General features: G+C 47.2%; 1 protein-coding gene across 3 annotated transcripts in view; it reads right to left on the reverse strand.

Moving 5' to 3' along the window:
- Positions 1-26,528, reverse strand: part of sgtb (small glutamine-rich tetratricopeptide repeat (TPR)-containing, beta) — a 65,799-nt gene that overhangs the window by 14,771 nt on the left and 24,500 nt on the right. For 2 of the 3 annotated variants that reach the window (XR_005459982.1, XM_038791056.1), the window contains exons 4-8: positions 21,053-21,134; positions 11,285-11,384; positions 9,188-9,292; positions 8,635-8,773; positions 4,197-4,259 (exon numbers count right to left, since the gene is read on the reverse strand). Coding sequence is in view for 2 of the 3 variants with exons in the window: in XM_038791056.1 (XP_038646984.1) it covers positions 4,197-4,259; positions 8,635-8,773; positions 9,188-9,292; positions 11,285-11,384; positions 21,053-21,134 (489 nt within the window). In the remaining variant the exon portion in view is untranslated. The remainder of the gene's footprint in view (positions 1-4,196; positions 4,260-8,634; positions 8,774-9,187; positions 9,293-11,284; positions 11,385-21,052; positions 21,135-26,528) is intronic. The other variant, XM_038791057.1, reaches the window with a different exon arrangement.

Raw genomic sequence — 26,528 nt, forward strand, 5'->3', positions numbered from 1 at the left:
AAGGGGCACTAGGGGTGATTGAGGAGTGAACCAGGGTGTCACGAAGGGACATTCCATTCTTTCAGTTCTCCAATCACCATCTTATGTTCTGATAGTGCAACCTTCCACAACAGTACTTTTGAAACGTCAACCTAGCTTTTTCCTCAACTGAGGGTTCCCTCCACCGTGGTTGACAGCGCCTTCAACAGTATCTACCACATTTATTGCATTCTGTTGTCACCCCTGATGTGCTGAACATACTATTACTGTGGGTTACACGATGCTCGATTGACTAGAGACCTGTGCTTGTCCTAACCAGTCGAATCACTCAGCACGTGGTGAGAGTCTGTGCTGTAACGTATAAGCTCTTGTGCTTCTGAGAGGCTGCATCCCGAATGAGCGGGAAGAGTGATGCCCTCTGTGAGTGTGTTCTAACTGGTGATTGGCTGCGGTGTTTGTGCATGTTGATCGGTCCTAGTGTATGTCCATCAGTTTGTGTGTCTGCACCATGATATACTGGTGTATATTATGACAACCCCTTCCTTCCCAGAACCACAATATGGTTCCCCTTGTCGTCACCTCCCACTCTTCTAGTCTCTCTATTCAACAAATTGTTTCCCACCATTTCCATGTCACCACTAAATGCAACTTCCCCTCCCTGCCCTGGGAGACCAGTCTTAGATTGGGTAACCGCTTTGCAGAACACCTCCATTCATCCCACAAACATGACCCTCAACCTTCTGATGGGCTGTCATTTCAATTCTGTGGCCCATAACCTCCTGGCTCCCCAGTGTCGGATTTGGGGTACCCCAAAAATATAGTGGGGAATCGCTCTCACAGGCTCCCAGGTATGGTTTACTGGATACTCTAGAGAAGTGCTACCTTCCCCTGGACAATTGAACTGCATTGGGACCCATTTGACAAAGCGATTTAAATCTCTAACTTCAGTTCGTTCTTCCAGTGTTACCCTAACACTTTACCGTGCAAGGGCCACATTCAGAAATTCACAATTTTAAAGGGCCGCATAGTATATTAATTAATAGTCCCGGTTGTAACCAATTAGCGTGCGGCATATACCTCAGCGCTTCCCCTGGCGGCATCCTGCCTTTAGCCTTCTTTTTCTCTACTTTTCAAAAATGGCGCTTCACCCGTTTATGATTCTGGGCGCCTCATATAGAACATAGAACAGTACAGCACAGAACAGGCCCTTCGGCCCTCGATGTTGTGCCGAGCAATGATCACCCTACTCAAGTCAACGTATCCACCCTATACCAGTAACCCAACAGCCCCCCCCCCCCCCCCCCCCCATTAACCGTATAAAAAAATATAAAAAATTAAAAAAAACAAAACTTTTTTTTTAATGACTTGATCTTGGTGGGCCGCATAAAGACCATTGGCGGGCAGCATGCGGCCCGTGGGCCGTAGTTTCCCCACCCCTGCTCTAACAGTTACTCTGAAAACGTTAGGAGAAATAAATCCACTTCTAATTTCAGTGTAATTATTTTAAGTACCCAGTAACTTCCCATACAGGACACCTCACATGCCTGATCCCAGCCCCGTATTTCCCACGCCCGGCCCACATGGGATCCCCCCCTCCCCCGATCTGACTTGATTATATACCCGCACCTTCGAGCTAACTACTCCCCCCTGATCCTCTTTAGACCCCTCAATGTCCTATCCCCACAATGTCCGCCCTCCTCCATCCCCAATGGATGTGTGCCTTCCTTCGTTCTGATTTTTGTAGACTCTGATGCTGGACCCGGGAACCCGCTACGCAGCCTGGATCTCATCCAGTCTGAGTCAAGAAGATAGTTTGAGACAGGCATGGATGAAATTTAGTCCAGATAAGTGGGGATGGAGTGGCAGTCCAACACTGATTGCCACTCTTACTTGCCATGACTTGCTTTCACGCAGACATTTCTGTTCTCGGCCTGCTGCAGTGTTCCACTGAAGCTCAACATAAGCTTGAGGAACAGCACTTCATCTTTCAATCAGGCACTCTACAGTCTACCAGACACAATACTGAATTCAACAATTTTGATGCAACCCCATTTTGTTTCCTTTTCTTTGCATGTTTTGTTTTTCTCTTTTTTCCCCCTATTTTTGCTTTCAGACAGAGCTATGTCTTCTGATTCCTAGGAGTTCAAAGTAATCACCTTTAGACTCAAAATGCTGTATTTCCTCCTGTTCTTTATAATAATAATAATCATAATAATAATTTTTATTGTCACAAGTAGGCTTACATTAACACTGCAATGAAGTTACTGAGAAAAGACCCTAGTCGCCACATTCCAGCGCCTGTTCGGATACACAGAGGGAGAATTCAGAATGTCCAATTCACTTAACATCACGTCTTTCAGGACTTGTGGGAGGAAACCGGAGTATCCGGAGGAAACCCATGCAGACACGGGGAGAACATGAAGACTCCGCACAGACAGTGACCCAAGCCGGGAATCGAACCTGGGACCCTGGTGCTGTGAAGCAACAGTGTTACTGTGCCGCCAACTGATGCATTATTGCTCCGCAGCTGACTTCAGTGCAGCCAGAAGTATATCACCCTGTATGTAAATCCTATGTTCCTAATTACTATTTCTTTCTGAATAATATTGTAATATCCCGCATGGAACCTTGTCTTCCCCATGCTCCTTGTGGAGTACGAGCTCCCCCGCTAGGGGCGGGATATCTTAATTAACCCATGTATAAAAGGTTGGCTAGTAAGGCAACAACCTCAGCAGAAACCTGGTGGGGATCTACCAGGTAGTGTACATATCGCTTGTGTAAATAAAACTTGTTTTTTTATTTACTCGGTATGAACTCCTCTTGACCTTATTAAAAATATAACCTCACAGCACACAGCAGCTCTAGGCACATATTTTATTTCATTGTTTCTTTTCTTGGCTCATCATCATTCTCTTTGGCCCTGTCTTCAGTAATTCAACCTCTTCTGTATTCCAACGTATCAAAAACATTCCTTCTGTCCTTGTCCTGAAACATTAACTCTTTCCACAGATACTTCCTGATCTGCTGTGCGTTTCCAGCATTTTCCAAGTTAAATTACATGGACTATGGAGGAGAGAAATGGGCCATTCATCCCAACTAATTCATGCTGACGATTAATGCTACATTTGCGCCTCCTCCTATCCTTCCTCATCAGCATAACCCCATATTCCCTTTTCCCTCAAATGCTTATCTGGCTTCCCTTTGCATCTACACTATTCATCTAACTATTCACTGTGGTAGGTGGTTCCAATTTCTCACCACCCTGAGGTAAATAAGATTGTCCTTAATATTATGTATCAGTTTTGAAATCACTCAATTTGTGGGATATACTTGCCACCTCTTGGCAGTGGTGTGGTTAAAATGATGAAACTGGCAGAGATGGGGGTCTGCATTTTGTGGCACCATGTTATGATGATGCCATGTTCTGGGCTGTTATATTCAAACTGGCATATTTAGTCATTAAATTAATGTTTATTTTAAGTTGCACATAATATTCAGATACTTAAACGGTTCCCTCATAACCTCCTGGTCAGCCTTTCACTCTCCATAAGCTTCAGCTCATCCAAACCTCTGCTGCTTGAATCCTATTCCATTGTCAAGTCTTGCCCATCCATCACTACTGTCTTTGGTGACCTACATTGAATCCTGGTTCCCCAAAGCCTCTAAGTTAAAACTTTACCCCAGTGTTTAAATCCTTTATGGTCTTTCTCTATCTCTGTAACCTCCTACAGCTCTGTAACCCTGCTCCGGATCTTTCCATTCCACCCACTCTAGCCTCTTTGTATTCTCCAATCCCTTCACCTCACCATTGGATACACCACATCCAATCATTTAGACCCTACAAGTTTTAATTCCTACCCTAAGTATTTATATCTCCCACCTCCCTCGTCTCCTCTAAGACCCTTCTTCAAACCCATCTATTCGATTACACTTTTGGTCACCTCTCCAAATATTGCTCCAACATCCATTTTTGTCTGTGAAGCTCATTGGGACTTTTTCAAAATTATAGATAAGTGCTTGTCGTTAACCAACATCCCCCAAGGGAGTGGCAATGAAAGAAAAAATTGAAGAGAAATAAAGAGGTGACAAGTCAACCATCCCCTCAGTTTTCCTTTACTAACCAAGTAAATCTTTCAAGCCTTATCGTATGAAATAGATCCACAATTAATGTTTTGTATAGGTTTGTATTAGAACACTTTGACTTGAATCATACTTACCATACTTACAAAACTTGGGTTATTCAGTAAACTTGCCAAATCAACTCCCAAACCAGCTCCTGTCTGCAAACATTGAAATAATTTCAAGTCAAGTTCTTATAATTAACTATTATAAATTTAACACACTGTTATGATCAAATCTTTACAATATCAAGAATAGGTCAATAAATGGTGTGATGGCATGTTTGTTTGGCTTCCATAGTATAATTAATCTTAAATTGAATATTGGCAACTGTAATTTCGTATACTATATATTAAGTACTATATTAAATTGTCAACATCTCTCATTACTATATTGTTCGTTGGCACGGCGCTGACAGATTACACAGTGACATGAACATTAGCATTGTGAAGCAGATGAGCAGTTGTGTTTGCCCAGGGCAGCTGAAGGTTTTGCTCTCGAATAATTGTTACAATTATGAGGTTTATAAGATTGTTATGTTTTGTGATTGTGTCTTCAATTTGGGGATGCCAATAACTCTCCCTGAAGATGTTGCACCTTGTTGGGGAAATTGGTCAACATTTTTGGAGTTCCATTGGCAGGCAGTGATGGGAGAGGGCCTTGTTGTTGTCCACTTGTCAATGTCGTAAGTCTTCTTACGGCTGAAGCATAGATCAACTTTGGTACCATTACTCTATAGACCGGAGGTCGTGTCTTACAGCATGTATGATTCTTCCGCCAGCAGTGCAATGTTGCCTGCAAAATCCAGGTCTGTCAGCCAGTGGTGTCAGCTGCACCCACCATCGCCTTCCTCATGATGAAATCAACAACCGAGAGGAGAGCTTTGTGGTAGGCTAGATCCCCCTGAGGCTTAAGAAGCCAATGACCACAAAGTCACAGCGGCTATTTGCAATGGAGAAAATGAAGGACAAGACACATCTGCTATTTATTTATTTATTTATTTATTTTTTTTAACATTTAGAGTACCCAATTATTTTTTCCAATTAAGGGGCAATTTAGCGTAGTCAATCCACCTATCCTGCACATCTTTGGGTTGTGGGGGTGAAACCCACGCAGACACGGGCAGAATGTGCAAACTCCTCACGGACAGTGACCCAGGGCCGGGATTCGAACCCGGGTCCTCAGCGCCGTAGGTAGCAATGCTAACCACTGTGCCACCGTGCCGCCCCACATCTGCTATTTTATGACTGGTCGTCTTGAAACTATTACTGACAATGGGGCAACATTGGAGAACAGTGGGCGGAATTCTCCGCTCCCCACGTGGCCTGGGAGAATCGCGGGAGGGCCACCCGACATTTTTTACGTCCCCCTGGCGCCCCCCGCGATTCTCCCCCCCCCCCCCGGCTCGGAAAAATCGGCGCCCGCCATTTTACACGGCGAACGGCGATTCTCCGAGCCCGATGGGCCGAGTGGCCGGCCCTTCACGCCCGTTTCAACACGGCAGCAACCACACCTGGTCGCTGCATTCATGAAACGTGCACCAGATGCACGTTTGGGGCATCTAGGGGCCTGATTGGCACGGGAGCACCACGACTGGGAGCATCCAAAACGGATGCACTTTTTCCCCTCCGCCGCCCGGCAAGATCAAGCCGCCACGCCTTGCCGGGCAGCTGAGGGGAAAGACGGCACCGCACATGCGCGGGTTCGTGCCGTCTGCGCGATGAAGTCATCCACGCATGCGCGGGTTGGAACCTGCAACCGACGCATGCGCGGATGACTTCACAAATACGCCGGACGCGCGTCATTCTCGGTGCGACGAGGTCGCTGCCGAGAAGCATGGAGGCCCGCTCCTAGCCCCCCGGGTGGGCGTGAATTAGGTGCGGGGAGCGGGCTCCGAGGCCGTCGTGAACTCGGAATTCGGCCTCCTGCGGAGAATTCCGCCCAGTGTTCCCAAGTCTCCATTGGGTGGAGGAAAAGAATCAACAAAGAATGATGGATACTGACACAATGTGGAAATTGATTGATGAAAGTAACCTGGCGAAGATCAAGAGGGACCAGGGAAAGAACATTAAAATAAAGATGAAAGGATGGGAGAAGGACAGAGGAATAGATGAAGCCATGAGCAAGAGCTGCAGGAGAGACAAACAACAGTGGATAGAGCCAAAAGGCAGGGAGGCACAGGAAGCAGCAAATTGAATTAACTCCAACTGTACAGGATTGTCTGGGAGCTGACTGATACAAGAAGAAACACCACTGTAACAACCAAGGGCAAGGACAAGGACAGTAGGATACTATTGACACATGAGGAGCAGGAGACGAGGCGGGTGGACATTTTCAATAGATCCTCATCCCAGCTAAACTCCAGTTCCATGTTAGAGTTTGATGACAGCACTGCACCTTAGCAGCTGAATGTCAGCCTGGAAGAAATTGCCACATCAGAGGTCCAAAAAGCCATCAAGGTACCTGTGATTGCCGAGATAGCATCACAGCCGTTGAAACATGACAAGAACACCATCACAACAGAGCTATGGAACTTTTCAACAAGATCTGGACTGCAGAGGATGTCCTGGGTGACTGGAGGTGATGGGTAATCGTCAAGCTGCCAAAGAAGGGGAACTTGAATGACTGTGTAGCCATCTGAGATGGCCACATGCAAAGGACCATGGGAATTAGGGCCAACCCAGGACTCAGACAGATACAGAGCCTATATGTATCTGAAACACAGGGTGGCACGGTAGCACAGTGTATAGCACTGTGACTTCACAGCGCCAGGGTCTCAGGTTCGATTCTCAGCTTGGGTCACTGTCTGTGCGGAGTCTGCATGTTATTCCCATTTCTGCGAGGGTTTCTTCCGGGTGCTCTGGTTTCCTCCCACAGTCCAAAGATGTGCAGGTTAGGTGGATTGGCCATCCTAAATTGCCCTGAGTGTCCAAAAAAGGTTAGGAGGGGTTATGGGGATAGGGTGGAAGTGAGGGCTTGGTTGGGTCGGTGCGGACTCGATGGGCCGAATGGCCTCCTTCTGCACTTTTGTTCTATGTTCGAACCAGACCTGATCAAAACCCCCGCTTGTTTGCATTTTAATGGCCCATTTTTCCAGGACAATAGAACTCCAATCAAGCAGCCGGTACAGCCACAGACTGATCGGCCCCACTCCCTTTAATCAGAAAGCCCAACTGCCAAGGTCAATGACCGTTAAGGATCCGCCCAGCTACCAAGGCATCCGCCCCTTTATTGGCCGAAATCAAAGACAGTGATCAGAGCCCTGTCGAACTACTGGGTCCAAGGTTAAGGACCGCCCTAAAGAGCGCAAAACCCAGAGGGATAAAAGAGGACACTGCCATTTGTTCTGTCTCTTTTGGATCCGGCCTGTGCCAGCCCAATTGCAGCAGGAACAGCCAGCTAAGTTCAAGGTCAACGATCGCTACCTGACGCATGAGCCCAGCAGAGACAGAGCCACTTTCTTCGAACCAACCAAGTGAAATCCAGATAAAGGCCTTATCCATTTGCACAGTGCTGGTCGCCCTGAAGTTAAGTATAGGTTATTGTAGCTGATAGGTGTAGTTTAACTCATAGTAGATATTGTGTTTGCATGTTCGACATAACCCTTGTGTATGAAAATAAACCATCTTTTGAAATAACTAACTGGTTGTGTGATCATTTGATCGATATAAGGGAAAGACTTGTGTTTCACCAACGTTATTAATAGAGCAAAAACTGCAACGACTGGAGAGGGATAACACTGCTGTCAATACCTGGCACGGTGCTCCTGAACAAACTAAAAGTAGAAGTAGACAATCCCCTTCATGAAGAATATGCAGCAAGCAGAACATTGCACTTAGAAACATCAGAGTATCAGAAGCTGCTTGTTATCAACATCATTGATTTCAAGATGGCTTTCAACAACATCCATGGGCAGTCATTCTGGTACATCACAAGACTGTATGGCATCTCAGAACGGTATATTAGCATCTTCAAGACCATATATTATGACTCCAGCTGCTGCCTCAAGACGAGCATGGGTACCATAGACTACTTAAACATTATCACAAGAGTATGGCAAAGCTGCATTCTCCCTCCCATTCCTTTTTCTCTTGGTTTGTTACAGTAAAAGTCTTCAAAAACAAAACGGTGTTGTATTATCCTTCCAGCTATTACATGGAAATTTTAATTTATACCTGAAAGTTATTGGTGCCTACACAGATCATAACATACTCGAGGAGAAATATAAGAAGCATAGATCACCATTTCCAGAAAATAAATATTGGATATCTTAAGATTTCCCCATTTCCATCCGTACTATATGTCCCAATATGTTAAAGGAGTCACTGTTTGCCCAAAATTACTTGAAAGACATCCATAACAATCAGCTGGAAATCATCATTGAGAAAATGTTGGCTATTTATCAAGGGGCAGAGAAAGAACATGGCAGAACAAACACTTTCAATGATTTGGAAAACCTAGGTATAAAGTTTAATTTTAAAGCTGGCAAGTTACAGTGCATCACGTGAACTAGATATTCAGCAAAACAACACTTACTGGACTTGATGCCTCTCCGATTTTCTGTTCTGCCACTCTCAGATTTGATATGAAAGTCCCATTTTCAGGATCCAATTCCACAGCTTTTTGGTAATACGTGATTGCTTCTGAATGTTTATTCAAAGAAGTCAATGCCAAACTGGAAAAATATATTATTAATGATATAGGATCTGTTTTTAAATTGCAGGCAGTTAATTTTAAAATTTAGTTCCAAAATCAAGGAATCAAAAATGCATACTGCAATGCAAGACAATACAGACAGTGATAGGGACACTTCTTATAGACCCAGTGATCGTTACCCACATTGAGGGTATTTAGGCACAAAGCTCTTTGCCCCAATCCCCATAATCAGTGTGCCAATTTTCATTGTCTAGACTTTCACATGAAGCATGTTGATTTGATGAAGTACTGGAGGGCTACTGGCACCTGTGGGTCTCATGAAAAATTATTGACAGGCAGTTCACCCTTATGTGGGCAATCACAGAATTAACTTATTAAGATCTTTTTTTCTTAAATGTACTTTGTTTAAAATAAATTTGAAAGATATACATACCCCATCCTTCCATAAGCTTTGCTATAGTCTGGGTCAATGGCTATTGCTCTCTTGCAGTCTTCTATTGCTGCAGTGTAATTATTAAGTTTGCTCTGAGCAGCAGCTCTAAACAAGTTAGATTACAAATTTTAGCATCTGAACTCTATGAAAAGAAAAATCAGGTTTTATCATATTTCAGTGTTAGTTAGAAAAATGAAAGTATTATATGCCAAAATGTACTGGCAAAAGATCTAGGTTTTAGTATTTATCGAACTTAAAAGTGGCTGTTGCTGAGTAATATTTCTGAAGTTTTCAACACAAGGTACCAAGATCACACACAACAGGTAAATTTCAACAAATCTGAACCAAGCTGCTTCAACACAATCCCCTCTTCAAATGACTAATAATTTTAATAGTAAATTTATTATTAAATAAAAAGCAAGCAATCAGCCAATACACACAACAGATGCATGACACAGCATGATTAGATACTTGCTAAATATCCTTTGACTGGGTTACTTCATTTTTAGATAATCAAATTAATTATCATCTGGGTAAACTGAAGATCAAAATTATTAAATGGTACTACCTGGAATGTACAATATAAACTAACTTCACAGTAATCTATCCAATTACCTAATTATACTCTGCACCATGGCATTTTATAGTGAAATTGAAATTATACACCCATTTAAGAAAGACAAACCACCATTTTACTTAACAGTCAATATCGTATTCAATACAACTCAATATAAATACACAGAGTGATGCAACAGAAAATATAATAGAATTTACAGTGCTGAAGGAGGCCATTCGGCCCATTGAGTCTGCACCGGCCGTTGGAAAGAGCACCCTACACAATCCCACACTTCCACCCTATCCCCGTAACCCAACTTAACCTTTTTGGACATTAAGGGTAATTTAACATGGCCAATCCACCTAACCCGCACATCTTTGGACAGTGGGAGGAAACCGGAGCACCCGGAAGAAACCCACGCAAACATGAGGTAAACGTGCAGACTCCGCACATACAGTGACCCAAGCCGGGAATCGAACCTGGGACCCTGGTGCTGTGAAGCAGCTGTGCTAACCACTGTGCTGCCATGCTGCCCTAATACGATAAGGGCCGGGATTCTCCCCTACCCGGCGGGACGGTGTGGCTCCAACCACTCCGGCGTCGGGCCTCCCCAAAGGTGCCGAATTCTCCACACCTTTAGGGGCTAGGCCTTCACCGGAGTGGTTGGCGCCACGCCGACTGGCGACAAAACCAGCGCCAACGGCCTTTGATGTCCGTCGGCCGGCATCGGGGCTGGCTGAAAGGCCTTCGCTGGTTCGCGCATGCGCCGGTGGTGACGTCAGCGCCGGCGCATGCGCGGTAAGGGGGGTCTCTTCCGCCTCCGCCATGGTGGAGGCCGTGGCGAAGGCGGATGAAAATGAGTGCCCCCACGGCACAAGCCCACCCGCTGATCGGTGGGCCCCAATCGCGGCCAGGCCACCGTGGGGTCCGATCGCCCCGTGCCCCACCCAGGACCTCGGGGGCCCGCTCGCGCCGCCAATCCCACCGCCACCAGAGGTGGTTGAAACCACGTTGGTGGGATTGGCCTGTCAGCAGCCGGACTTCGGCCCATCGCGGGCCGGAGAATCACTGTGGGGGGCACGCCGATCGGCGTGGCACGATTCCCGCTCCTGCCGATTCCTGGGTGGCGGAGAATTCAGGCCATGCCGGCCCCGGGTGATTCTCTGACCCTGCGGGGGGTCGGAGAATTCCGCCACAGGTTCTTCAAGTTCTATTAAAATAATCACTGTTTCAATAATATAAAACAGATGTCGCGGCATGGGTGAAAGGCTTTCACTGAAATCTTGGGGTTTCATTGACATTAAAATGGGAGTTGGATTTAACCTGTGTGGGTTTGTGTGCAGTAAATTCTAAATGTGTTCGAAGAGGACAAATTTACAATTTTGATATTTAAAACACTAGATAAATGTTCTCCGTAGATCTATTGATTCATAGCTTCATTATTTCCTTCCTGGTGACCCTTTTTCTGTTTTTATCTTGACAAATTTAATAATACTGAAACATACAAATCAATACAAAACAGACAGTGAAATAATTCTTACCGGTTACAGAAGTAAACGGCACTATTTGGATCCAGTTCAATTGCTTGACTGTAAGAGTCTACAGCAGCTCTGTAGTTCTCCTCTTTTATATAGTTGTTGCCTAGAATATTTAAACAAATGGAAATTACAAAGTAAAGTCAATCATTTATATTCAAAAGTTTATTCTCACGCCTTGGGCGGGATTCTCCGACCCCCTCAATGTGAGGGCTTGGCCCCTAAAGGTGCGGAGACTTTGGAGCGGTCCGACGCCGGAGTGGTTCTCGCCACTCCGACATGCCGGGACCCCCGCCCCGCCGGGTAGGGGAGAATCCCGGCCCTTGTTTTGTTTACTTTTTTAAATTATATAACAGTGGCACAAATTTTAAAAACTCAGAACCTATGTGCATTATGGGGGCTGCAAGAGTACCTTGCACTGTCTTGCAAATCTGGATCTTGTGGTTGCATGCTATCTGCATGTTCATGGAGTGGTAACCCTTTATATTCACTAAGGCTTTAATGGGCACATGAATGCAGTCTCTGGTAGCCTGGGTGCGGAGATATCCAGCAATAGTTGCCTCTGGCTTGCTCAGCGTGGTTGGCTTCAACTGTCCAGTAATGAATGAATCATAGAATCCCTACAGTGCAGGAGGCCATTCGGCCCATCGAGTATGCACCAGCCCTCCAAAAGAGCACCAAAGACCCCCACCCCCATCATCCCAAAAGCTCACATAACCTTTGGACACTATGGGGTCATTTAGCATGGCCAACCCACCTGACATGCACATCTTTGTGATGTCCTGACCTGTCTGAAGAGAGCATCAGTGACAAACTTGACAGAACTGTGGACAGCTGTTTGGACACTCCACAAAGATCCCCCAGACCCATGGAAGAACCCAGATGCAAAAGACTTGAGGGCTACTGTGACCTGCAGAGCCACTGCATTGGGTGCCCAGCCATACAGCTGGAGGTGATATCTGGCCCAATCATGTGGTATAATGATGTGACGGTGTCCCTGGAGAGGCAGAGCTTCCTGTGGCACTGAACCTGCGATGTTGAAGGGTTGCTGCCTGTACACTCTGGAAGCATCTTCTATGGTCCTTTCCGCCTTGCCCTACCTGCCAACCCTGCATCCCACGTCCCTGTGCATCTCCTCCCACAGGTCTTTCCCTGCAACGCTGCCTGTGGACAGATAACCTCTTTTCCCTTCTGCCCCTCTCTTCCTTCTCAGAGGAGCTCCCCCCAGCGGAATAAAAAAATCCCCATATGCTGAAATGCAGAGGGCACTGTCTCATGCACCGAAGGCTGTACTTGACAGAAAATGCTCCAAGAAAGTTGACAAAACAAGAGTCCTCAAAACAAAGCCAACAAAACAAACACTTCAGAAGAAACTACACAAAAAGGTATGAAATTTCAGCAATAAAGCAGCAGCAAACTTTCATCTGAACTCCGAACAACTCACACAGCCAATGCTCCTGTTCCCTTTTATCCCACCCTTGGATGAGAAATGTGAAAAAAACGGATTGGCCACCCGCCCGTGTTGCCCATACTAGAGTGCTAAACCACTCGGGCAATGTAAAATTTAATTAATTTAGATTGCTAATGAGCTTAACTGCCTGTTTAATTTTCAGCGGGGCACTCCCGGGTGTGCCTGCCAAATGTAATGTTGCACATGAGTGTGATCACCTTGGGATGTGTGCCTGACATTTACTCGCGTGATTTCACACAATTGTGGGTCGGGCGTGTGCCTGCTTAAACAATGTAAAATTCTGGCCATGGTGACATACAATCACGAAGGACAAATTACACAATGCCACCGTTGAATCTTAAAGACCTGAAAATCTGAGGGGAATGAAAGGCTGATGGATGCCAGGAGTTTGAAAGTTTTGAGTTCCTGAGAGAAAGAAGTCAGATCAGAAGACTGTGGATCCAGTCTTGATTTTACCTCCAGAAGATGTGGGGAGAAGAGAAAGGATGTGGGATGCATTGGAGCTGAGCTTAGAGAGAGCATGAAAGAACTTTTGAGAATGGCGGCACAGTGGTTAGCACTGCTGCCTCTCAGGGCAGGGCCCCGAGTTCAGTTCCAACCTTGGGTTACTGACTGTGTGGAGTTTGCAAATTCTCCCTGCGTGGGTTTCCTCCGGGCGTTCCAGTTTCCTCCCAAAGTCCAAAGATGTGCATGTTAGGTGAATTGTCCATTCTAAATTACACCTTAATGTCCAAAGACGTGCGGTTATGTGGGGTTATGGGGCTAGGGTGAGGAAGTGGGCCTAGGTAGGGTGCTCTTTCAGAGGATCAGTGCAGACTTGATGGGCCAAATGTGCTACTTCTGCACAGTAGGGATTGTATGGTTCCAGGTTCTGATACACAAATATATAATATACTCTGAACAGGTTTAAAAGCCGATATAAGGGAAAAAATGCTCACAGTGCTGATACCCCTAATCTGAACAAACTAGTTAAAATTTCAGAAAAGAGGGCAGCACGGTGGCACAGTGGTTAGCATTGCTGTGTACGGCGCTGAGGACCCGGGTTCGAATCCCGGCCCTGGGTCACTGTCCGTGTGGAGTTTGCACATCCTCCCCGTGTCTGCGTGGGTTTCACCCCCACAACCCAAAGATGTGCAGGATAGGTAGATTGGCCATTCTAAATTGCCCCTTAATTGGAAAAAATAATTGGGTACTCTAAATTTTTTTTTTAAATATCAGAAAAGACTTGCATTTAAAAATCACCTAATAACACTGCAAATGTTTCAAAATGCTTCACATATAATGAAAGTAACAATGGGGAAATAATATTAAAGGATATTTTTGAAAACAAATCAAAGCAAAAATAATTTTATATAGCAAAACAGAATGAAGATGAAAGTTAAAATTTGCCAACACTGACTTATTTCCCTGCAGTGCTGTACACATACCGTAGACCGCAGCATACAAGTCACCCTTTATAAGTGTATAAGTTGATCCCTGTTTTAAGAAAGAATTTTCAAGGTTTCAAAGTGTGACTGCTGGTGTGGTGGTCACCATTTTGTAATGTGAAATAAAACACCGGGAATTCAAATTAAAATCTTTGTGAAACATTTTATTGAATGAATTAATTCCACAAGAATATCTTTTAACCACAAAGTCAACATTTCTAAAAAGTCAAATTCAGTCTTCGGCATTGAATGCTAAGAGTTAAACAAATTTATTCTGACTCATTTTGGATATGGCATCATGGCAAGGTTCCCACTCTGGACTAATATGGAGCTTTTGGTTTCAGAATCATCCCTCCACAACAAATCATCTTTCTCTCCACTAAATTGGAAATACCGCATTTGTTTTAAAGATCTGATGACAATTTGTGCAATAATATCCGACGATTTGATAATGAAACCACTTAAAGCATCAAGCGGGGCAGCACATACATTCCCATTCTTTGTTAAGGTTTTTCTTCACCAACCATCCACCTGTTCCATTCACTGCAAACATATCTTGACTGGCTTGTTGAGGCATATATCTGCAGGTTGACCTACAGGTATTAGATTCTCGGGTATAACTACAATTTGGGTGCTATTTCTTTGTAGGTGCGTGTTGTTCTCATTGGTTATTGGATCTGAACATGGCGTAGGCCACTGGAACACCTATCGCACACATTATCAGTCCACAACTTCACTCCATCCTCATCCATCCATTGTCACAAACATGCAGAAATAAATATGAAAAGTACCTGATTTTAGGCATGGTTTTACATTTGAAAATTACCACAGGCTTTAATTTCATTCCGTCTGTCATGCAGGCTGGTGCCACTATGAATCTTAATTCTTATGTCCTGTAGTTTTCACTAGAAATTTTTTTGCATCTTTCCTCTCCACAGTTTGGTTGCTGAGCATATTGAAATTTATGGGCATTTCATCTATGTTACTGCCGTGGCAGAATCAACACTTGTTTTTCTGCCACTGTGTGATGAAGAATCCTCAGAAACTGATAATTTTGACATTCAGATCATTCAGATAAAATGGCTACCCCAACTAGCTGTTACTCTGAAATCTTTGCTGGACTTGGTTTGGCCTACTTAAATGTGTATGCATTGATTTCTGCTGACTATGTAACGATTGTGATGATTTTCAGGACCCATTCTGATACATGCTTCTCATGATCAGGCCAGTGGCTGATTCCTGTTCTCATGGGGCATTTGGTCTTGGGATACCTTCTACAAAAGGATTTTCTTCCATTCTCGCACCAGTTTTTCACTAACACTGAATTCCCTCACTGCAGCAGAGTTAGTAAATGTTTTGACTTTTTGTTTGAAACCAACTTCATACATTGTTTTTTTGTTGGAGGATCTATTTCTGTTCATTATTCGACACACACAGTCTACTCTGTGTGGGCGTGTCTTAAACTGCTGGGCATCGTCTTGTCAACAAGGCACATATTGGCCGCTTTATCCCATGCGCTGATTTATAAGGTGAGTAAAACATGTATTTCTCAAGTGAAAAATTGCGAAGTACACCTCGTATGGGCCTAAATTACATGATTTTTGCATTGATAAAACGGGGTCTCTTATACGCTGAATCGACTTATATGCTGCAAACTATGATAACCCTGGCCGCGATTCTCCACTCAGGCGACAGAGTGCGGGTGCCGGTGGGAAAACGGACGCGCTTTACCTCACTGCCGGCACCTGTTCTGGGACGGCATTCTCCGGCCTACAAGGGGGCTAGCAGGGGCATGGCGGGAAGTGTGGGGGCGTGGCCTTGGAGACCCGGTGCCACGTAAACGCTGCGCCACACAATAGGTGGGGCGAGCGTCACGTCGCCGACAGGGGACCATGGCGCCACGCCGAGCAGCGCCCAGGTTCACACACCACGAGCTGGAGACGCTGCTGGACGCCCTCGAGGGGAGGAGGGGGCATCTGTACCCCAGAACTGGCCGGAGGGTGCCAACCAACGTGGCCTGGTGTCTGTGGAGGGAGGTAGGCATGGCCATGAGTGCCACCGCGGTGACACCCAGGACTGGCGAGCAGTGCTGCAAAAAGCTCCACGACCTACTGAGGACAGCCAGGGTGAGTACCCAGCAGTGTGCCGATGGCACCAACCCCCCTACCCCGACATGTGTGACACCCACTCCCTCCCAGGGGGATGGTACAACCACAGCCCTGAGGCACGTGGCTGCAGCCACCCACACAAGCCACATTGGTCCTGCGCCCCCATGCCTACATAGACCCAACTGCATGCAGTGGACTGCCTAACAATGCTATTATTCCTCCCCCACCCCAGGAAAAGAGTGCCCATAACCAACGGGAGCAAGCCCGAACTGGAGGGGGGAACCAGGCCTGCACCAGCTCGCCGCGCACGAGCAGAGGGCACTGGACATAGCCGGTGCACCTGAGCACTGGGAGATTGCCAATGCCGAGGTCAGGGGCACACCACCAAGTGAGATTCCCCCCCCCCCTGCCTGGCCCCCTTCCCCTCAGCCCTTTCCCCTTAGCCCTCCCCCCTCAGGCCTTTCCTCTCAGCCCTTTGCCCTCAGACCCCCCGTCAGCCCTCCCCCGTCAGCCCTCTCCCCTCAGCTCTCTCCCGTTAGCCCTCTCCCCCTAGCCCTTTTCCCTCAGCGCTTTCCCCTCAGCCCTTTTCCCTCAGCACTTTCCCCTCAGCACCCACCCCTTACCCCATACAGCGAACCACACCCCCCTGCACCCGCCTAACCATGATGGTGTATTGTGTGTTGCAGGGCCACGCGGTGACCGACCTGGAGCACCCTGCGGACACCGCCCGCATCCAGCGCCTGGACGGCCAACTGACCCACACCAACCGGCCGCACCTGATAGACACCGCCCGCATCCAGCGCCTGGACAGCCAGCTGACCCACACCAACCGGGCACACCTGATAGACACCGCCCGCATCCAGCGCCTGGGCGACCAGCCCACAGGGACTCGAGCAGCGACGGGGAGGGCAGCTGCAGCAAAAGCCCCCCCGGTCCAGTCCAGTGACGGCACAACGACACAGGACACCAGCACACAGGGGACAGACGGACACAACACGACCACACTGGACACTAGCACACGGGACAGATGGACACAACACAACCACACAGGACACCAGCACACAGGGGACAGACAGACATTAAAGGACACAACACACCAACACGGAGGGGATGGACAGACAGGATACGGCACCCCAGGGACCCCCGACCACAGGTCCGATGAAGACACTGAGGTTGCGTCACAGCTATCTCCTCCATCCCCAACCATCGCAGACTCTCACCTCGGTTGGCCAAGTTAGTGGTGAGGCTTTTGGGACACTAACGGCACAGCCGCTCCGGTACAGCAGGTAGAGGTAGGAGCAGCCGAGAGGCCTAACGGTGGGAGGGCAGCCCAGCCCCGGCAAACACCAATCGCCTGGATGGGTCCCGGGTCCCTGGTGTTCCCCTGCCAACCCATAGACTGGATGCAGTCGGGGACCCAGGGGCATGAGAAGTAGATGGCCGGCTTCCAGAACCTGCAGACGCAAGTGCAGGAGTGCATCCACGTCCAGGAGCAGGAAATGGTGCCGGTCATGAGTGCCACACAGGCCAACACCGCACGGGTGGCGTCCGCTGTGGAGACGATAGTGGCGACGGTGTCGGGCATGGGTCTGAGCCTGCAAGGCCTGGGGCTATCCGGGCACGCGGCCTGGGACAGGGCTGCTGTCGCACAGGAAGCCATGGGCCAGAGCCAGCTGAACATCGCAGAGGCACTCAACAACCTGGCCCAGCCCCAGCAGGCCACGGCCCAGTCCCACAGTCCCAGCAGGCCATGGCCCAGTATCTGCAGGCCACGGCCCAGTCCCAGCAGGCTGTGGCCAAGTCTCTGCAGGCCATCGCATCAGCGCCATTGGCCAGGTGATGGACGGCGTTGTACAGAGCCAGACACGGAGGCGCATTCCCTGAGCTCCATGGCCGTGAATGTCCAGACCCTGGTCGATACCAGTGCGGGCCTCCAAGACTGGCAGCGCCAGGTGATGCCGGTGCCCCAGGTGCTGGATCCGCTCGCAACCCCATCCCATGGAGTGGCACGGTAGCATTTTGGATAGCACAATCGCTTCACAGCTCCAAGGTCCCAGGTTCGATTCTGGCTTGTGTCACTGTCTGTGCGGAGTCTGCACATCCTCCCCGTGTGTGCGTGGGTTTCCTCCGGGTGCTGCGGTTTCCTCCCACAGTCCAAAGATGTGCAGGTTAGGTGGATTGGCCATGATAAATTGCCCTTAGTGTCCAAAATTGCCCTTAGTGTTGGGTGGGGTTGTCGGGTTATGGGGATAGGGTGTAGTTGTTGACCTTGGGTGGGCTGCTCTTTCCAAGAGGCGGTGCAGACTCGATGGGCTGAATGGCCTCCTTCTGCACTGTAAATTCTATGATTCTATGGAGAGCTCCAGGGGCCACGTAGACCCTGCGCCACTTCTGCCCCCCCCCCCCCCCCCCCCCCCCACTCCTGGTGCACCTGATGGGCAGCGGGCAGAACAGGGTGGATCACGCCATCCCAATTGCCCATCCAGGAAATGGCAGCTGACGGGGACCCCAGGCACAGGGCAGGAATCACAGGAGTCCACCTCCAGTTCTGCTGTACCGTCTGGGGGAACACCTAGATGTAGCCATAGGGCCCATAAGGCCAGAAATGCAGACACGGATGAGTAAGTTGACACAAGTGCAGGACGTCTGTTACTAAACCCATTCCACACCTATGCAAACTGCCTCTATACTCTGTCCGATGCGTGTTGCAGTGTGTCCGAGGGATGCTGCGATAAGAGGTTGGGCTCCGGTGCGTGTGAGCTGCGCCCCCCCCCCCCCCCCCCCCCCCCATGGTTCCCCCACGCCAGCCCTGGCCATACGACAGGGCCATGAGATGCAGTGTCAGGGCAGCGTGCAGAGTCCATCCAGGTGGAGGGCCGTGACATTGAGTCAGGCATTGCTGAACGATGTATGGCGCGGAGCCATCGCAGAGCAGGCTGTCACCATCCTCCATGCCTTGTAGCAGACCCGCATACACCATCGACCGTGCCCCCATCCCGTTGTGCCGCAGGCAGGTGTGTCATGGAGGGGTGGTGTGCATGCGTGTGTTGTGGTGATGGGGGCTTGGGGGTGGGGGAGATGAGGGTGTTGTAGTGGTGGTGGGGGAGGTGAGGGTGGTTGTCCATTGGGGAGGTGCCGAACCCGCTGCCTGTGCCCATACCCATCACTACTGCCGCCCACCGTGGTCGCCAAAACGTGCAGCTACCAGTGCTTCCGGTGCCTCCTGGCCCAGCTGGCGGCGCCGGGCAGCCTTGTGTTCCCGTCCATCCCCCATGTCTCGTGCATCGGCTCCACCGTCATCATCCCCCTCATCTGGGGAGGAGTTCCCCTCATCCTGACCGTCATCCTCCTCCTCCAGCACATTGCTCCTCTGCTGGGCTATGTTGTGCATGACGCAGCAGACCATGACGATGCGGCCGACCCTCTCCAACAGGTACTGGAGGGCCCCTCCAGAGCGGTCCAGGCATCTGAAGCGCATCTTGAGCAGCCCAAAACACCTCTCGACCACACCCCTGCCGCTGCATGGGTATCATTGTGGCGTTGCTCCACGTTGGTCTGTGGCCTCCGTATAGGAATTGTATTATTTTAGGAAGAGATAGTTATCAAGAACAGATTAAATGTTGTGCTAATAATAACAGGGAAACATTGCAGACCAAAACGCAAATGAAACAGAGTCCTGTGTCGAGTGGGTTTAGCCGGATGTTTCCGGGCACCTGCAGTGTCGAGCGCGACCCTGCTATCGAACAGGCTTCATTTTGGGACCTCGGTGACGAACGCCCCATCAAGCCGCACTCAGTCCCAGATCCTGCACTTAACAACTCCCTACCCAGAGCCTGACCACCCAGGGGCCCCTCAGCACTTGGGGCCCCAAGTGCTGGTACGCCTGCTCACATTTGTAGAGACCGGTGCTAACCAGCACTCACTCGGGGTGTCCAAGACGCAGGGGTTAGTTACCACGCCTTGGGTAACTCCGGCGAATGCATATTCAAGTGTGCCTTACTGCACACTTGATTATGCAGATATGGGCTCTGCCCACTGTGGGCGGGGTCCAGATAGCAATATCTTGCGAGTTCCCGTTAGATCTCGCAAGGCATCGCGTCCTGGGTCGGCCATTAAATTTAATTTATTTCTCTCTCAAAATTGCTGTCAAACCTGCTGAGTATTTCTAGCATTTTCTGATTTTAATTCAGATTTCCAGCGTTTGCAGTCTTTTCCTTTCTATTTCTTTTGGAGCTATTAGATGATCTTTCAAATTTGAAACATCTTTTTCAATAAGTAGTCCTAGATAAGCCAAATGATTAAGCCATGTAGAGAACAAGTAAGAATTCTCAAAGTACTGGACATTTGCCAGACACAGGGTTTTTGGATATTTTTCTAATCTTCGCCAGCATCAGCTGAGGTTTTAACATTTTGAATCCACAGCATGTGCTAAGTCTGTTTTTGATCCACATAACGAGTTAAGAAACCAGTTATCAAATACAACACCCTATCCCTCCTCCAAGTGGAGGTGCAGGGAAATGTACCAATTGCTGACTATTTACTCAAGTCTAAACCAACAATTACATTTGAGAAAATTATATAACTCTAATTTTTAACATTTCAAAGTGATGACTGCTCCTTGAATACATTAATTTGCAGCAACAAACACTAACATCTGTTACCCTGAGCAGTTCCATCAAGTTAACAAATATATTGTGGACATTTTGAACACTGTGATGAAGCATTTTAAAATGATGACACAATAACTGCTCCTGCACACAGAAAATACCTTCATTTTTCAACTGTTCAGCTCTAATTGCATCTTGTGCAGATGGAGTAAAGCCTGATGGAGTATTCCATATCAAATCCTTCTGGAAGAAAATGTGTATTGTACAAACTTTGTCAGTGATTTTCTTAGATCAATGACATTCTATTGAGTAGAAGAATCACAATTGTAAATTAGTTTATCTTGAAACAAAATACTGGGAACGCAAATCATGCTGCACATTTAGCATAATCTCCCTCTATATGCTAGAACACAAAACAATTAAAACAAGTTTTCTATTTTACCAAGTTCTCCATCACTCTCCCAACACCCTCACTGTCCAGAGCAGGGTATTTCAAAGTAGGGGTCACAACCTGCCGGTGGATGTGGAGGGTTATGGAGCGTTAGGCTGCATTGTTTCCACGGTCCTCCCGATCGCAGGTGAAGCGCTCAAGAGTCACTACTGGAATTTTTATTGATAGTGGCGGCCATTGCTGCCATTTAAATAAGAAAGAAATTAGGCTATGTGCAGTTGTCTGGCCAGAAGCGGCAGTAGGGAGCAGGTCATGTGCCCTGCATGTACATTTGACATCAAGCGCCTTGTATGTGCTTTTGGTGCCAAATCACAGAGTAGAGCTGCTTCCATTTATAGCTGCTGGCAAGTAAGGCAAGAGGACTGAGAAGATCAAGCATTTTCTTACAAGTAAGAGACCTGCAGAGACACAAATAGGCAGTATACCTACTGGCCAGGAGCCCACAACAGAATTTGCTAGAGGGAGCTGATCAGGAGAGTCCAGGGTAGGTCAAAGTAGTGCTAGTGTTAGTTCTGTACAGAAGTCCAAGACCTTTGGTTAACAGTCTACAAAGAAGAAACTTAACTTGGGAACAAAGCAGCATGAAGATGATTTCTTGAGGTATGGTTTTGTCAATTGTGCCAATGCAAATAAGGATGCAACACTCATATATATTATATGCAGGTAAGCACTGGCAAATTATCTCAAGCATTTATCTCAAGAGGGTTGGAATATAAAAGCAGCGATGTGCTACTGAGCCTTTATAAGGCTCTGGTTAGGCCCCATTTGGAGTACTGTGTCCAGTTTTGGGCCCCACATCTCAGGAAGGACATACTGGCACTGGAGCGTGTCCAGCGGAGATTCACACGGATGATCCCTGGAATGGCGGGTCTAACATATGAGGAACGGCTGAGGATCCTGGGATTGTATTCATTGGAGTTTAGAAGGTTAAGGGGAGATCTAATAGAAACTTACAAGATAATACATGGCTTAGAAAGGGTGGACGCAAAGAAACTGTTTCCGTTAGGCGAGGAGACGAGGACCCGTGGGCACAGCCTTAGAATTAGAGGGGGTAAATTCAGAACAGAAATGCGGAGACATTTCTTCAGCCAGAGAGTGGTGGGCCTGTGGAATTCATTGCCGCGGAGTGCAGTGGAGGCCGGGACGCTAAATGGCTTCAAGGCAGAGATAGATAAATTCTTGATGTCGTGAGGAATTAAGGGCTACGGGGAGAATGCTGGTAGGTGGAGTTAAAATGCCCATCAGCCATGATTGAATGGCGGAGTGGACTCGATGGGCCGAATGGCCTTACTTCCACTCCTATGTCTTATGGTCTTATGGTCTTAAATAAGAGAAGTTTCAGATTTTTAAAAAGAAGTGGTGGGTGAAAAATTAATTTTGAGTTTGAGACCTCAGAGTCAGGTATTGACTTGCAGCTGACTCAAATAAAAAGACTACGCTGCTGTACCTGATCTGTGATAGCATGTTAAAAATACCCCAAAGTCCCATCAGGTTGTCAGCATTCTGCAGTAGCATCTCCCAGAAGTGCTGAATAAAACAAGAATTTTGTTGTTATTGCCCTTCATGACAACCGAAATGTGCAAGGTTGGATTTTCCGTTCTCACAAAGATGATGACGGCACAAAGGAACTGGCTGAATTCTGCACTGATATGCACATTGCTCTCTCCTCCTGTGAACCTGATTGGAGTGAGATCATGAGGACCAAGCAAGCTTCCCTTTCACATTAAAGGCAAGTGAATGTGGTGTGTGTTGCGAAGGTCGGCCGGCGTGTGTCGTAAAGGTCAGCCAGCGTGTGTTACAAAGGTCAGCCGGTGTTTGCCATGAAGGTCGGCCGGCGTGTTTCGCATTGGTCAGCTGGCATGGGTCCTGAAGGTTGGCAACTGGCAAAAGTGGGTCCCAGGAAAAAATTTGGAAAACACTGCTCTAGGATTTGGTTCCAGGAAGACAGTTGCAGCCCATGAACATCATGACCAATTGGCCATCCTTCATGTAAGACTGGACAAGGAATGTTAGAAGGCTATTTTAACATGTAGGGCAAACTTTGTCACATTTAGGCTGAAAGATGTTACTTTTTTCAACAGCAAACCCTGAGTTTCAATGCGGCTTCAGTGTTGATAGATTGACAGTTGACATGATTTTTACACTTCAGCAGTTACAGGAGTGTCACAAACAGCGAAGACCACTCTACATTGCCTTCACAGACCACATCAAAGTCTTCTGGTCACCACACTATCAGAAAGATGTGGAGGCTTTAGAGAGGGTGCAGAAGAGATTTACCAGGATGTTGACTGGTATGGAGGGCATTAGCTATGAGGAGCGGTTGAATAAACTCGGTTTGTTCTCACTGGAACGACGGAGGTTGAGGGGTGACCTGTTAGAGGTCTACAAAATGATGAGGGGCATAGACAGAGTGGATAGTCAAGAAGCTTTTTCCCAGGGTAGGAGGGTCAATTACTAGGGGGCATAGGTTTAAGGTGCGAGGGGCAAGGTTTAGAGGAGATGTACGAGGCAAGTTTTTTTTACACAGAGGGCAGTGGGTGCCTGGAACTCTCTGCCGGAGGAGGTGGTGGAAGCAGGGACGATAGTGACATTTAAGGGGCATCTTGACAAATACATGAAAAGGATGGTAATAGAGGGATAGGGACCCAGGAAGTGTAGAAGATTTTAGTTTAGACGGGCAGCATGGTCGGCACAGGTTTGGAGGGCCGAAGGGCCTGTTCCTGTGCTGTACTTTTCTTTGTTCTTTGTATTCAACCTTGTCAGCAGTGTCAGACTCTTTAAAATACTGCAGACTCCACCTTCCACCAACATTGACAACCTCATTCTGGAGGTCGGCGACAGCTTCCCATACCTTGGACTAGCAATTACCACAAATTCTGATGCTGAATTCAGTCCCAAGATTGCCAAGGCTGCAGCTGTCATGTCAAAGTTGAGGACATGAGTGTGGACCAACAGCAAACTAATCAAAGTACAAAGTTCCATGTGCACCAGGCTCCTACTCTTAGTACTCTCCTTCACCGTAATGAGACATGGACAACTTATGTAAATCAAGAAAGGTGGCTGAACAGCTTCCACATCCCCAGGCTCAGATGAATTTTGGACTTATCCTGGCAAAACAGATGACCAAATATGAAAGTATTTCCAGGACGATTTCCCGCCTATCTCAACAGCAACTCCTTTGGATGGGTCGTGGGAGTCCAATGGAAAATGGCTGCATCCCCAAAAACATTCTCTATGTCAGTGTTTTTCAATCTTTCTTTTCCGGGACCCACTTTTATCAACCATCGGGACGCACGCTGGCCGATCTTCGCGACACACCGACCGATCTTCGCAACACACGCTTCCTTTTAATGTGAAAAGGGAGCCTGCTTTCTCCTCACGATCTCACTTGAATCCGGTTCAAAGGGCAATGCATATACCAGGTGCAGACTTCAGCTGGTTCCTTTGTGGACTTCATCTTTATAAACACGGAAAAAGCAATCTTGCACAAGTAGGTCATTGTGAAGTGCAATAGCAACAAAACACATGTTTTACTCAGCACTGGATATTCCTGCAAGAGGCTACACCAGAATGCTGACAGCCTCATGGGTTTTTAAAAAAAAAATTTAGAGTACCCAATTATTTTTTCCAATTAAGGGGAAATTTAGCGTGGCCAATCCACCTATCATGCACATCTTTGGGTTGTGGGGGTGAAACCCACGCAGACACAGGGAGAATGTGCAAACTCCACACAGACAGTAACCCAGGGCCAGGATTCGAACCTGGGTCCTCAGTGCCATAGGCAGCAATGCTAACCACTGTGCCACCGTGCTGCCCTTTCATGACGCTTTTTAACGTGGTATTACAGGTCAGGTACAGTAGCATAGTCTTTTCATTTGGAGTCAGTTATAAGTTAATAACTGACTCTGTGGTCTCAACCTGAAAATGAATTTTTCACACACCACTTCTCTATCAAATCTGAAACTTCTCTTGTTTGCTAGTACTTCTGTGCACATGACACGCATTGGCTTTGCCTCCTTATTTACATTGTCACAGTTGACAAAACTTTACCTCAAGAAATCATCTTTTTACTTTCTCTTTTCAGGGCCATTAATCAAAGGCATTGGAGCTCTAACACTACCACTGCCCTGGACTCTCCTGACAGCTCTTTCAGGCAGATTATGTTGTGAGATCCTGTCAATAGGTAAATTGCCTATTTAACTCTCTGGCTGTCTCTTACCTTTAAGAAAACCTCATTGATCTTACAGTTCACTTGCTTTACTTGCCAGCAGCTGAAAAATCGAAACAACATTGCTCCCTGATTTGGCGCCAAAAAACATGTAACTGGACGGCGTTTCGCGTCAATTCTACCTGCAGGTGTGTGACCTGCTCTCTGCTGCCGCTTCTGGCCATAAGACTCCCGATACCCGCCCGCGTGACATGGCCCTGACTTTGAAAAACCCTGATTTAAAATAATACGGGCAGTAGATGTATGGGAACACCTCCAAGACATACATCACCTTGACTTGGAAATAACAACATTCCTTCATTGTTGTTTGGCCAATATCCTGAACTCCCTCCTGAACAGTACAATCTACACCACATAGCTTGTAGCAGTTCAAGGTGGTGGCTCATCACTACCTTCTCATGGACAACTGGGGATGGACATTAAGTGCAGGCCTTAATAGCGACACCCACATCCCTTGAGTGATATACAACTTTCCTGTATTCAATAGGAGAATGAGGATGATTGGCCTAGCTGTAATGGGAAAGATTCATTAAGTATGACTAAAAATGTCATGCTGCACTACAGTGCTGTCAAGATACTTAACGTAAACAAAATGATTTTCAAAAATCCACAGAATTGACAGTTAATAAAAAAATCTCCTACTACTTTGAAACTAGTCCACAACCTTCTTGTGCATTTATAGAAAACTTCAATTGGAAAATATTCTACCATATGTAAAATCAACAAAATTAATTAGAAATGAAATATGCCCAGTATTTACATAAAGGTGAAGGAAGCAGACAGGTATTTCCAAGAGTTACTATTTTCAAAAGTACTTATTAGCTATGAAGTGCTTTGGGATAGATAGCCTGAAATGAAATTTGCTTATTGTCAAAAGTAGGCTTCAAATGAAGTTACTGTGAAAAGCCTCTTGTCGCCACATCCCTGGGCCTGTTCTGGGAGGCTGGTATGGGAATTG

This window comes from Scyliorhinus canicula, chromosome 3 (genome assembly GCF_902713615.1).
Source record: "Scyliorhinus canicula chromosome 3, sScyCan1.1, whole genome shotgun sequence".
Lineage (NCBI taxonomy): Eukaryota > Metazoa > Chordata > Chondrichthyes > Carcharhiniformes > Scyliorhinidae > Scyliorhinus > Scyliorhinus canicula.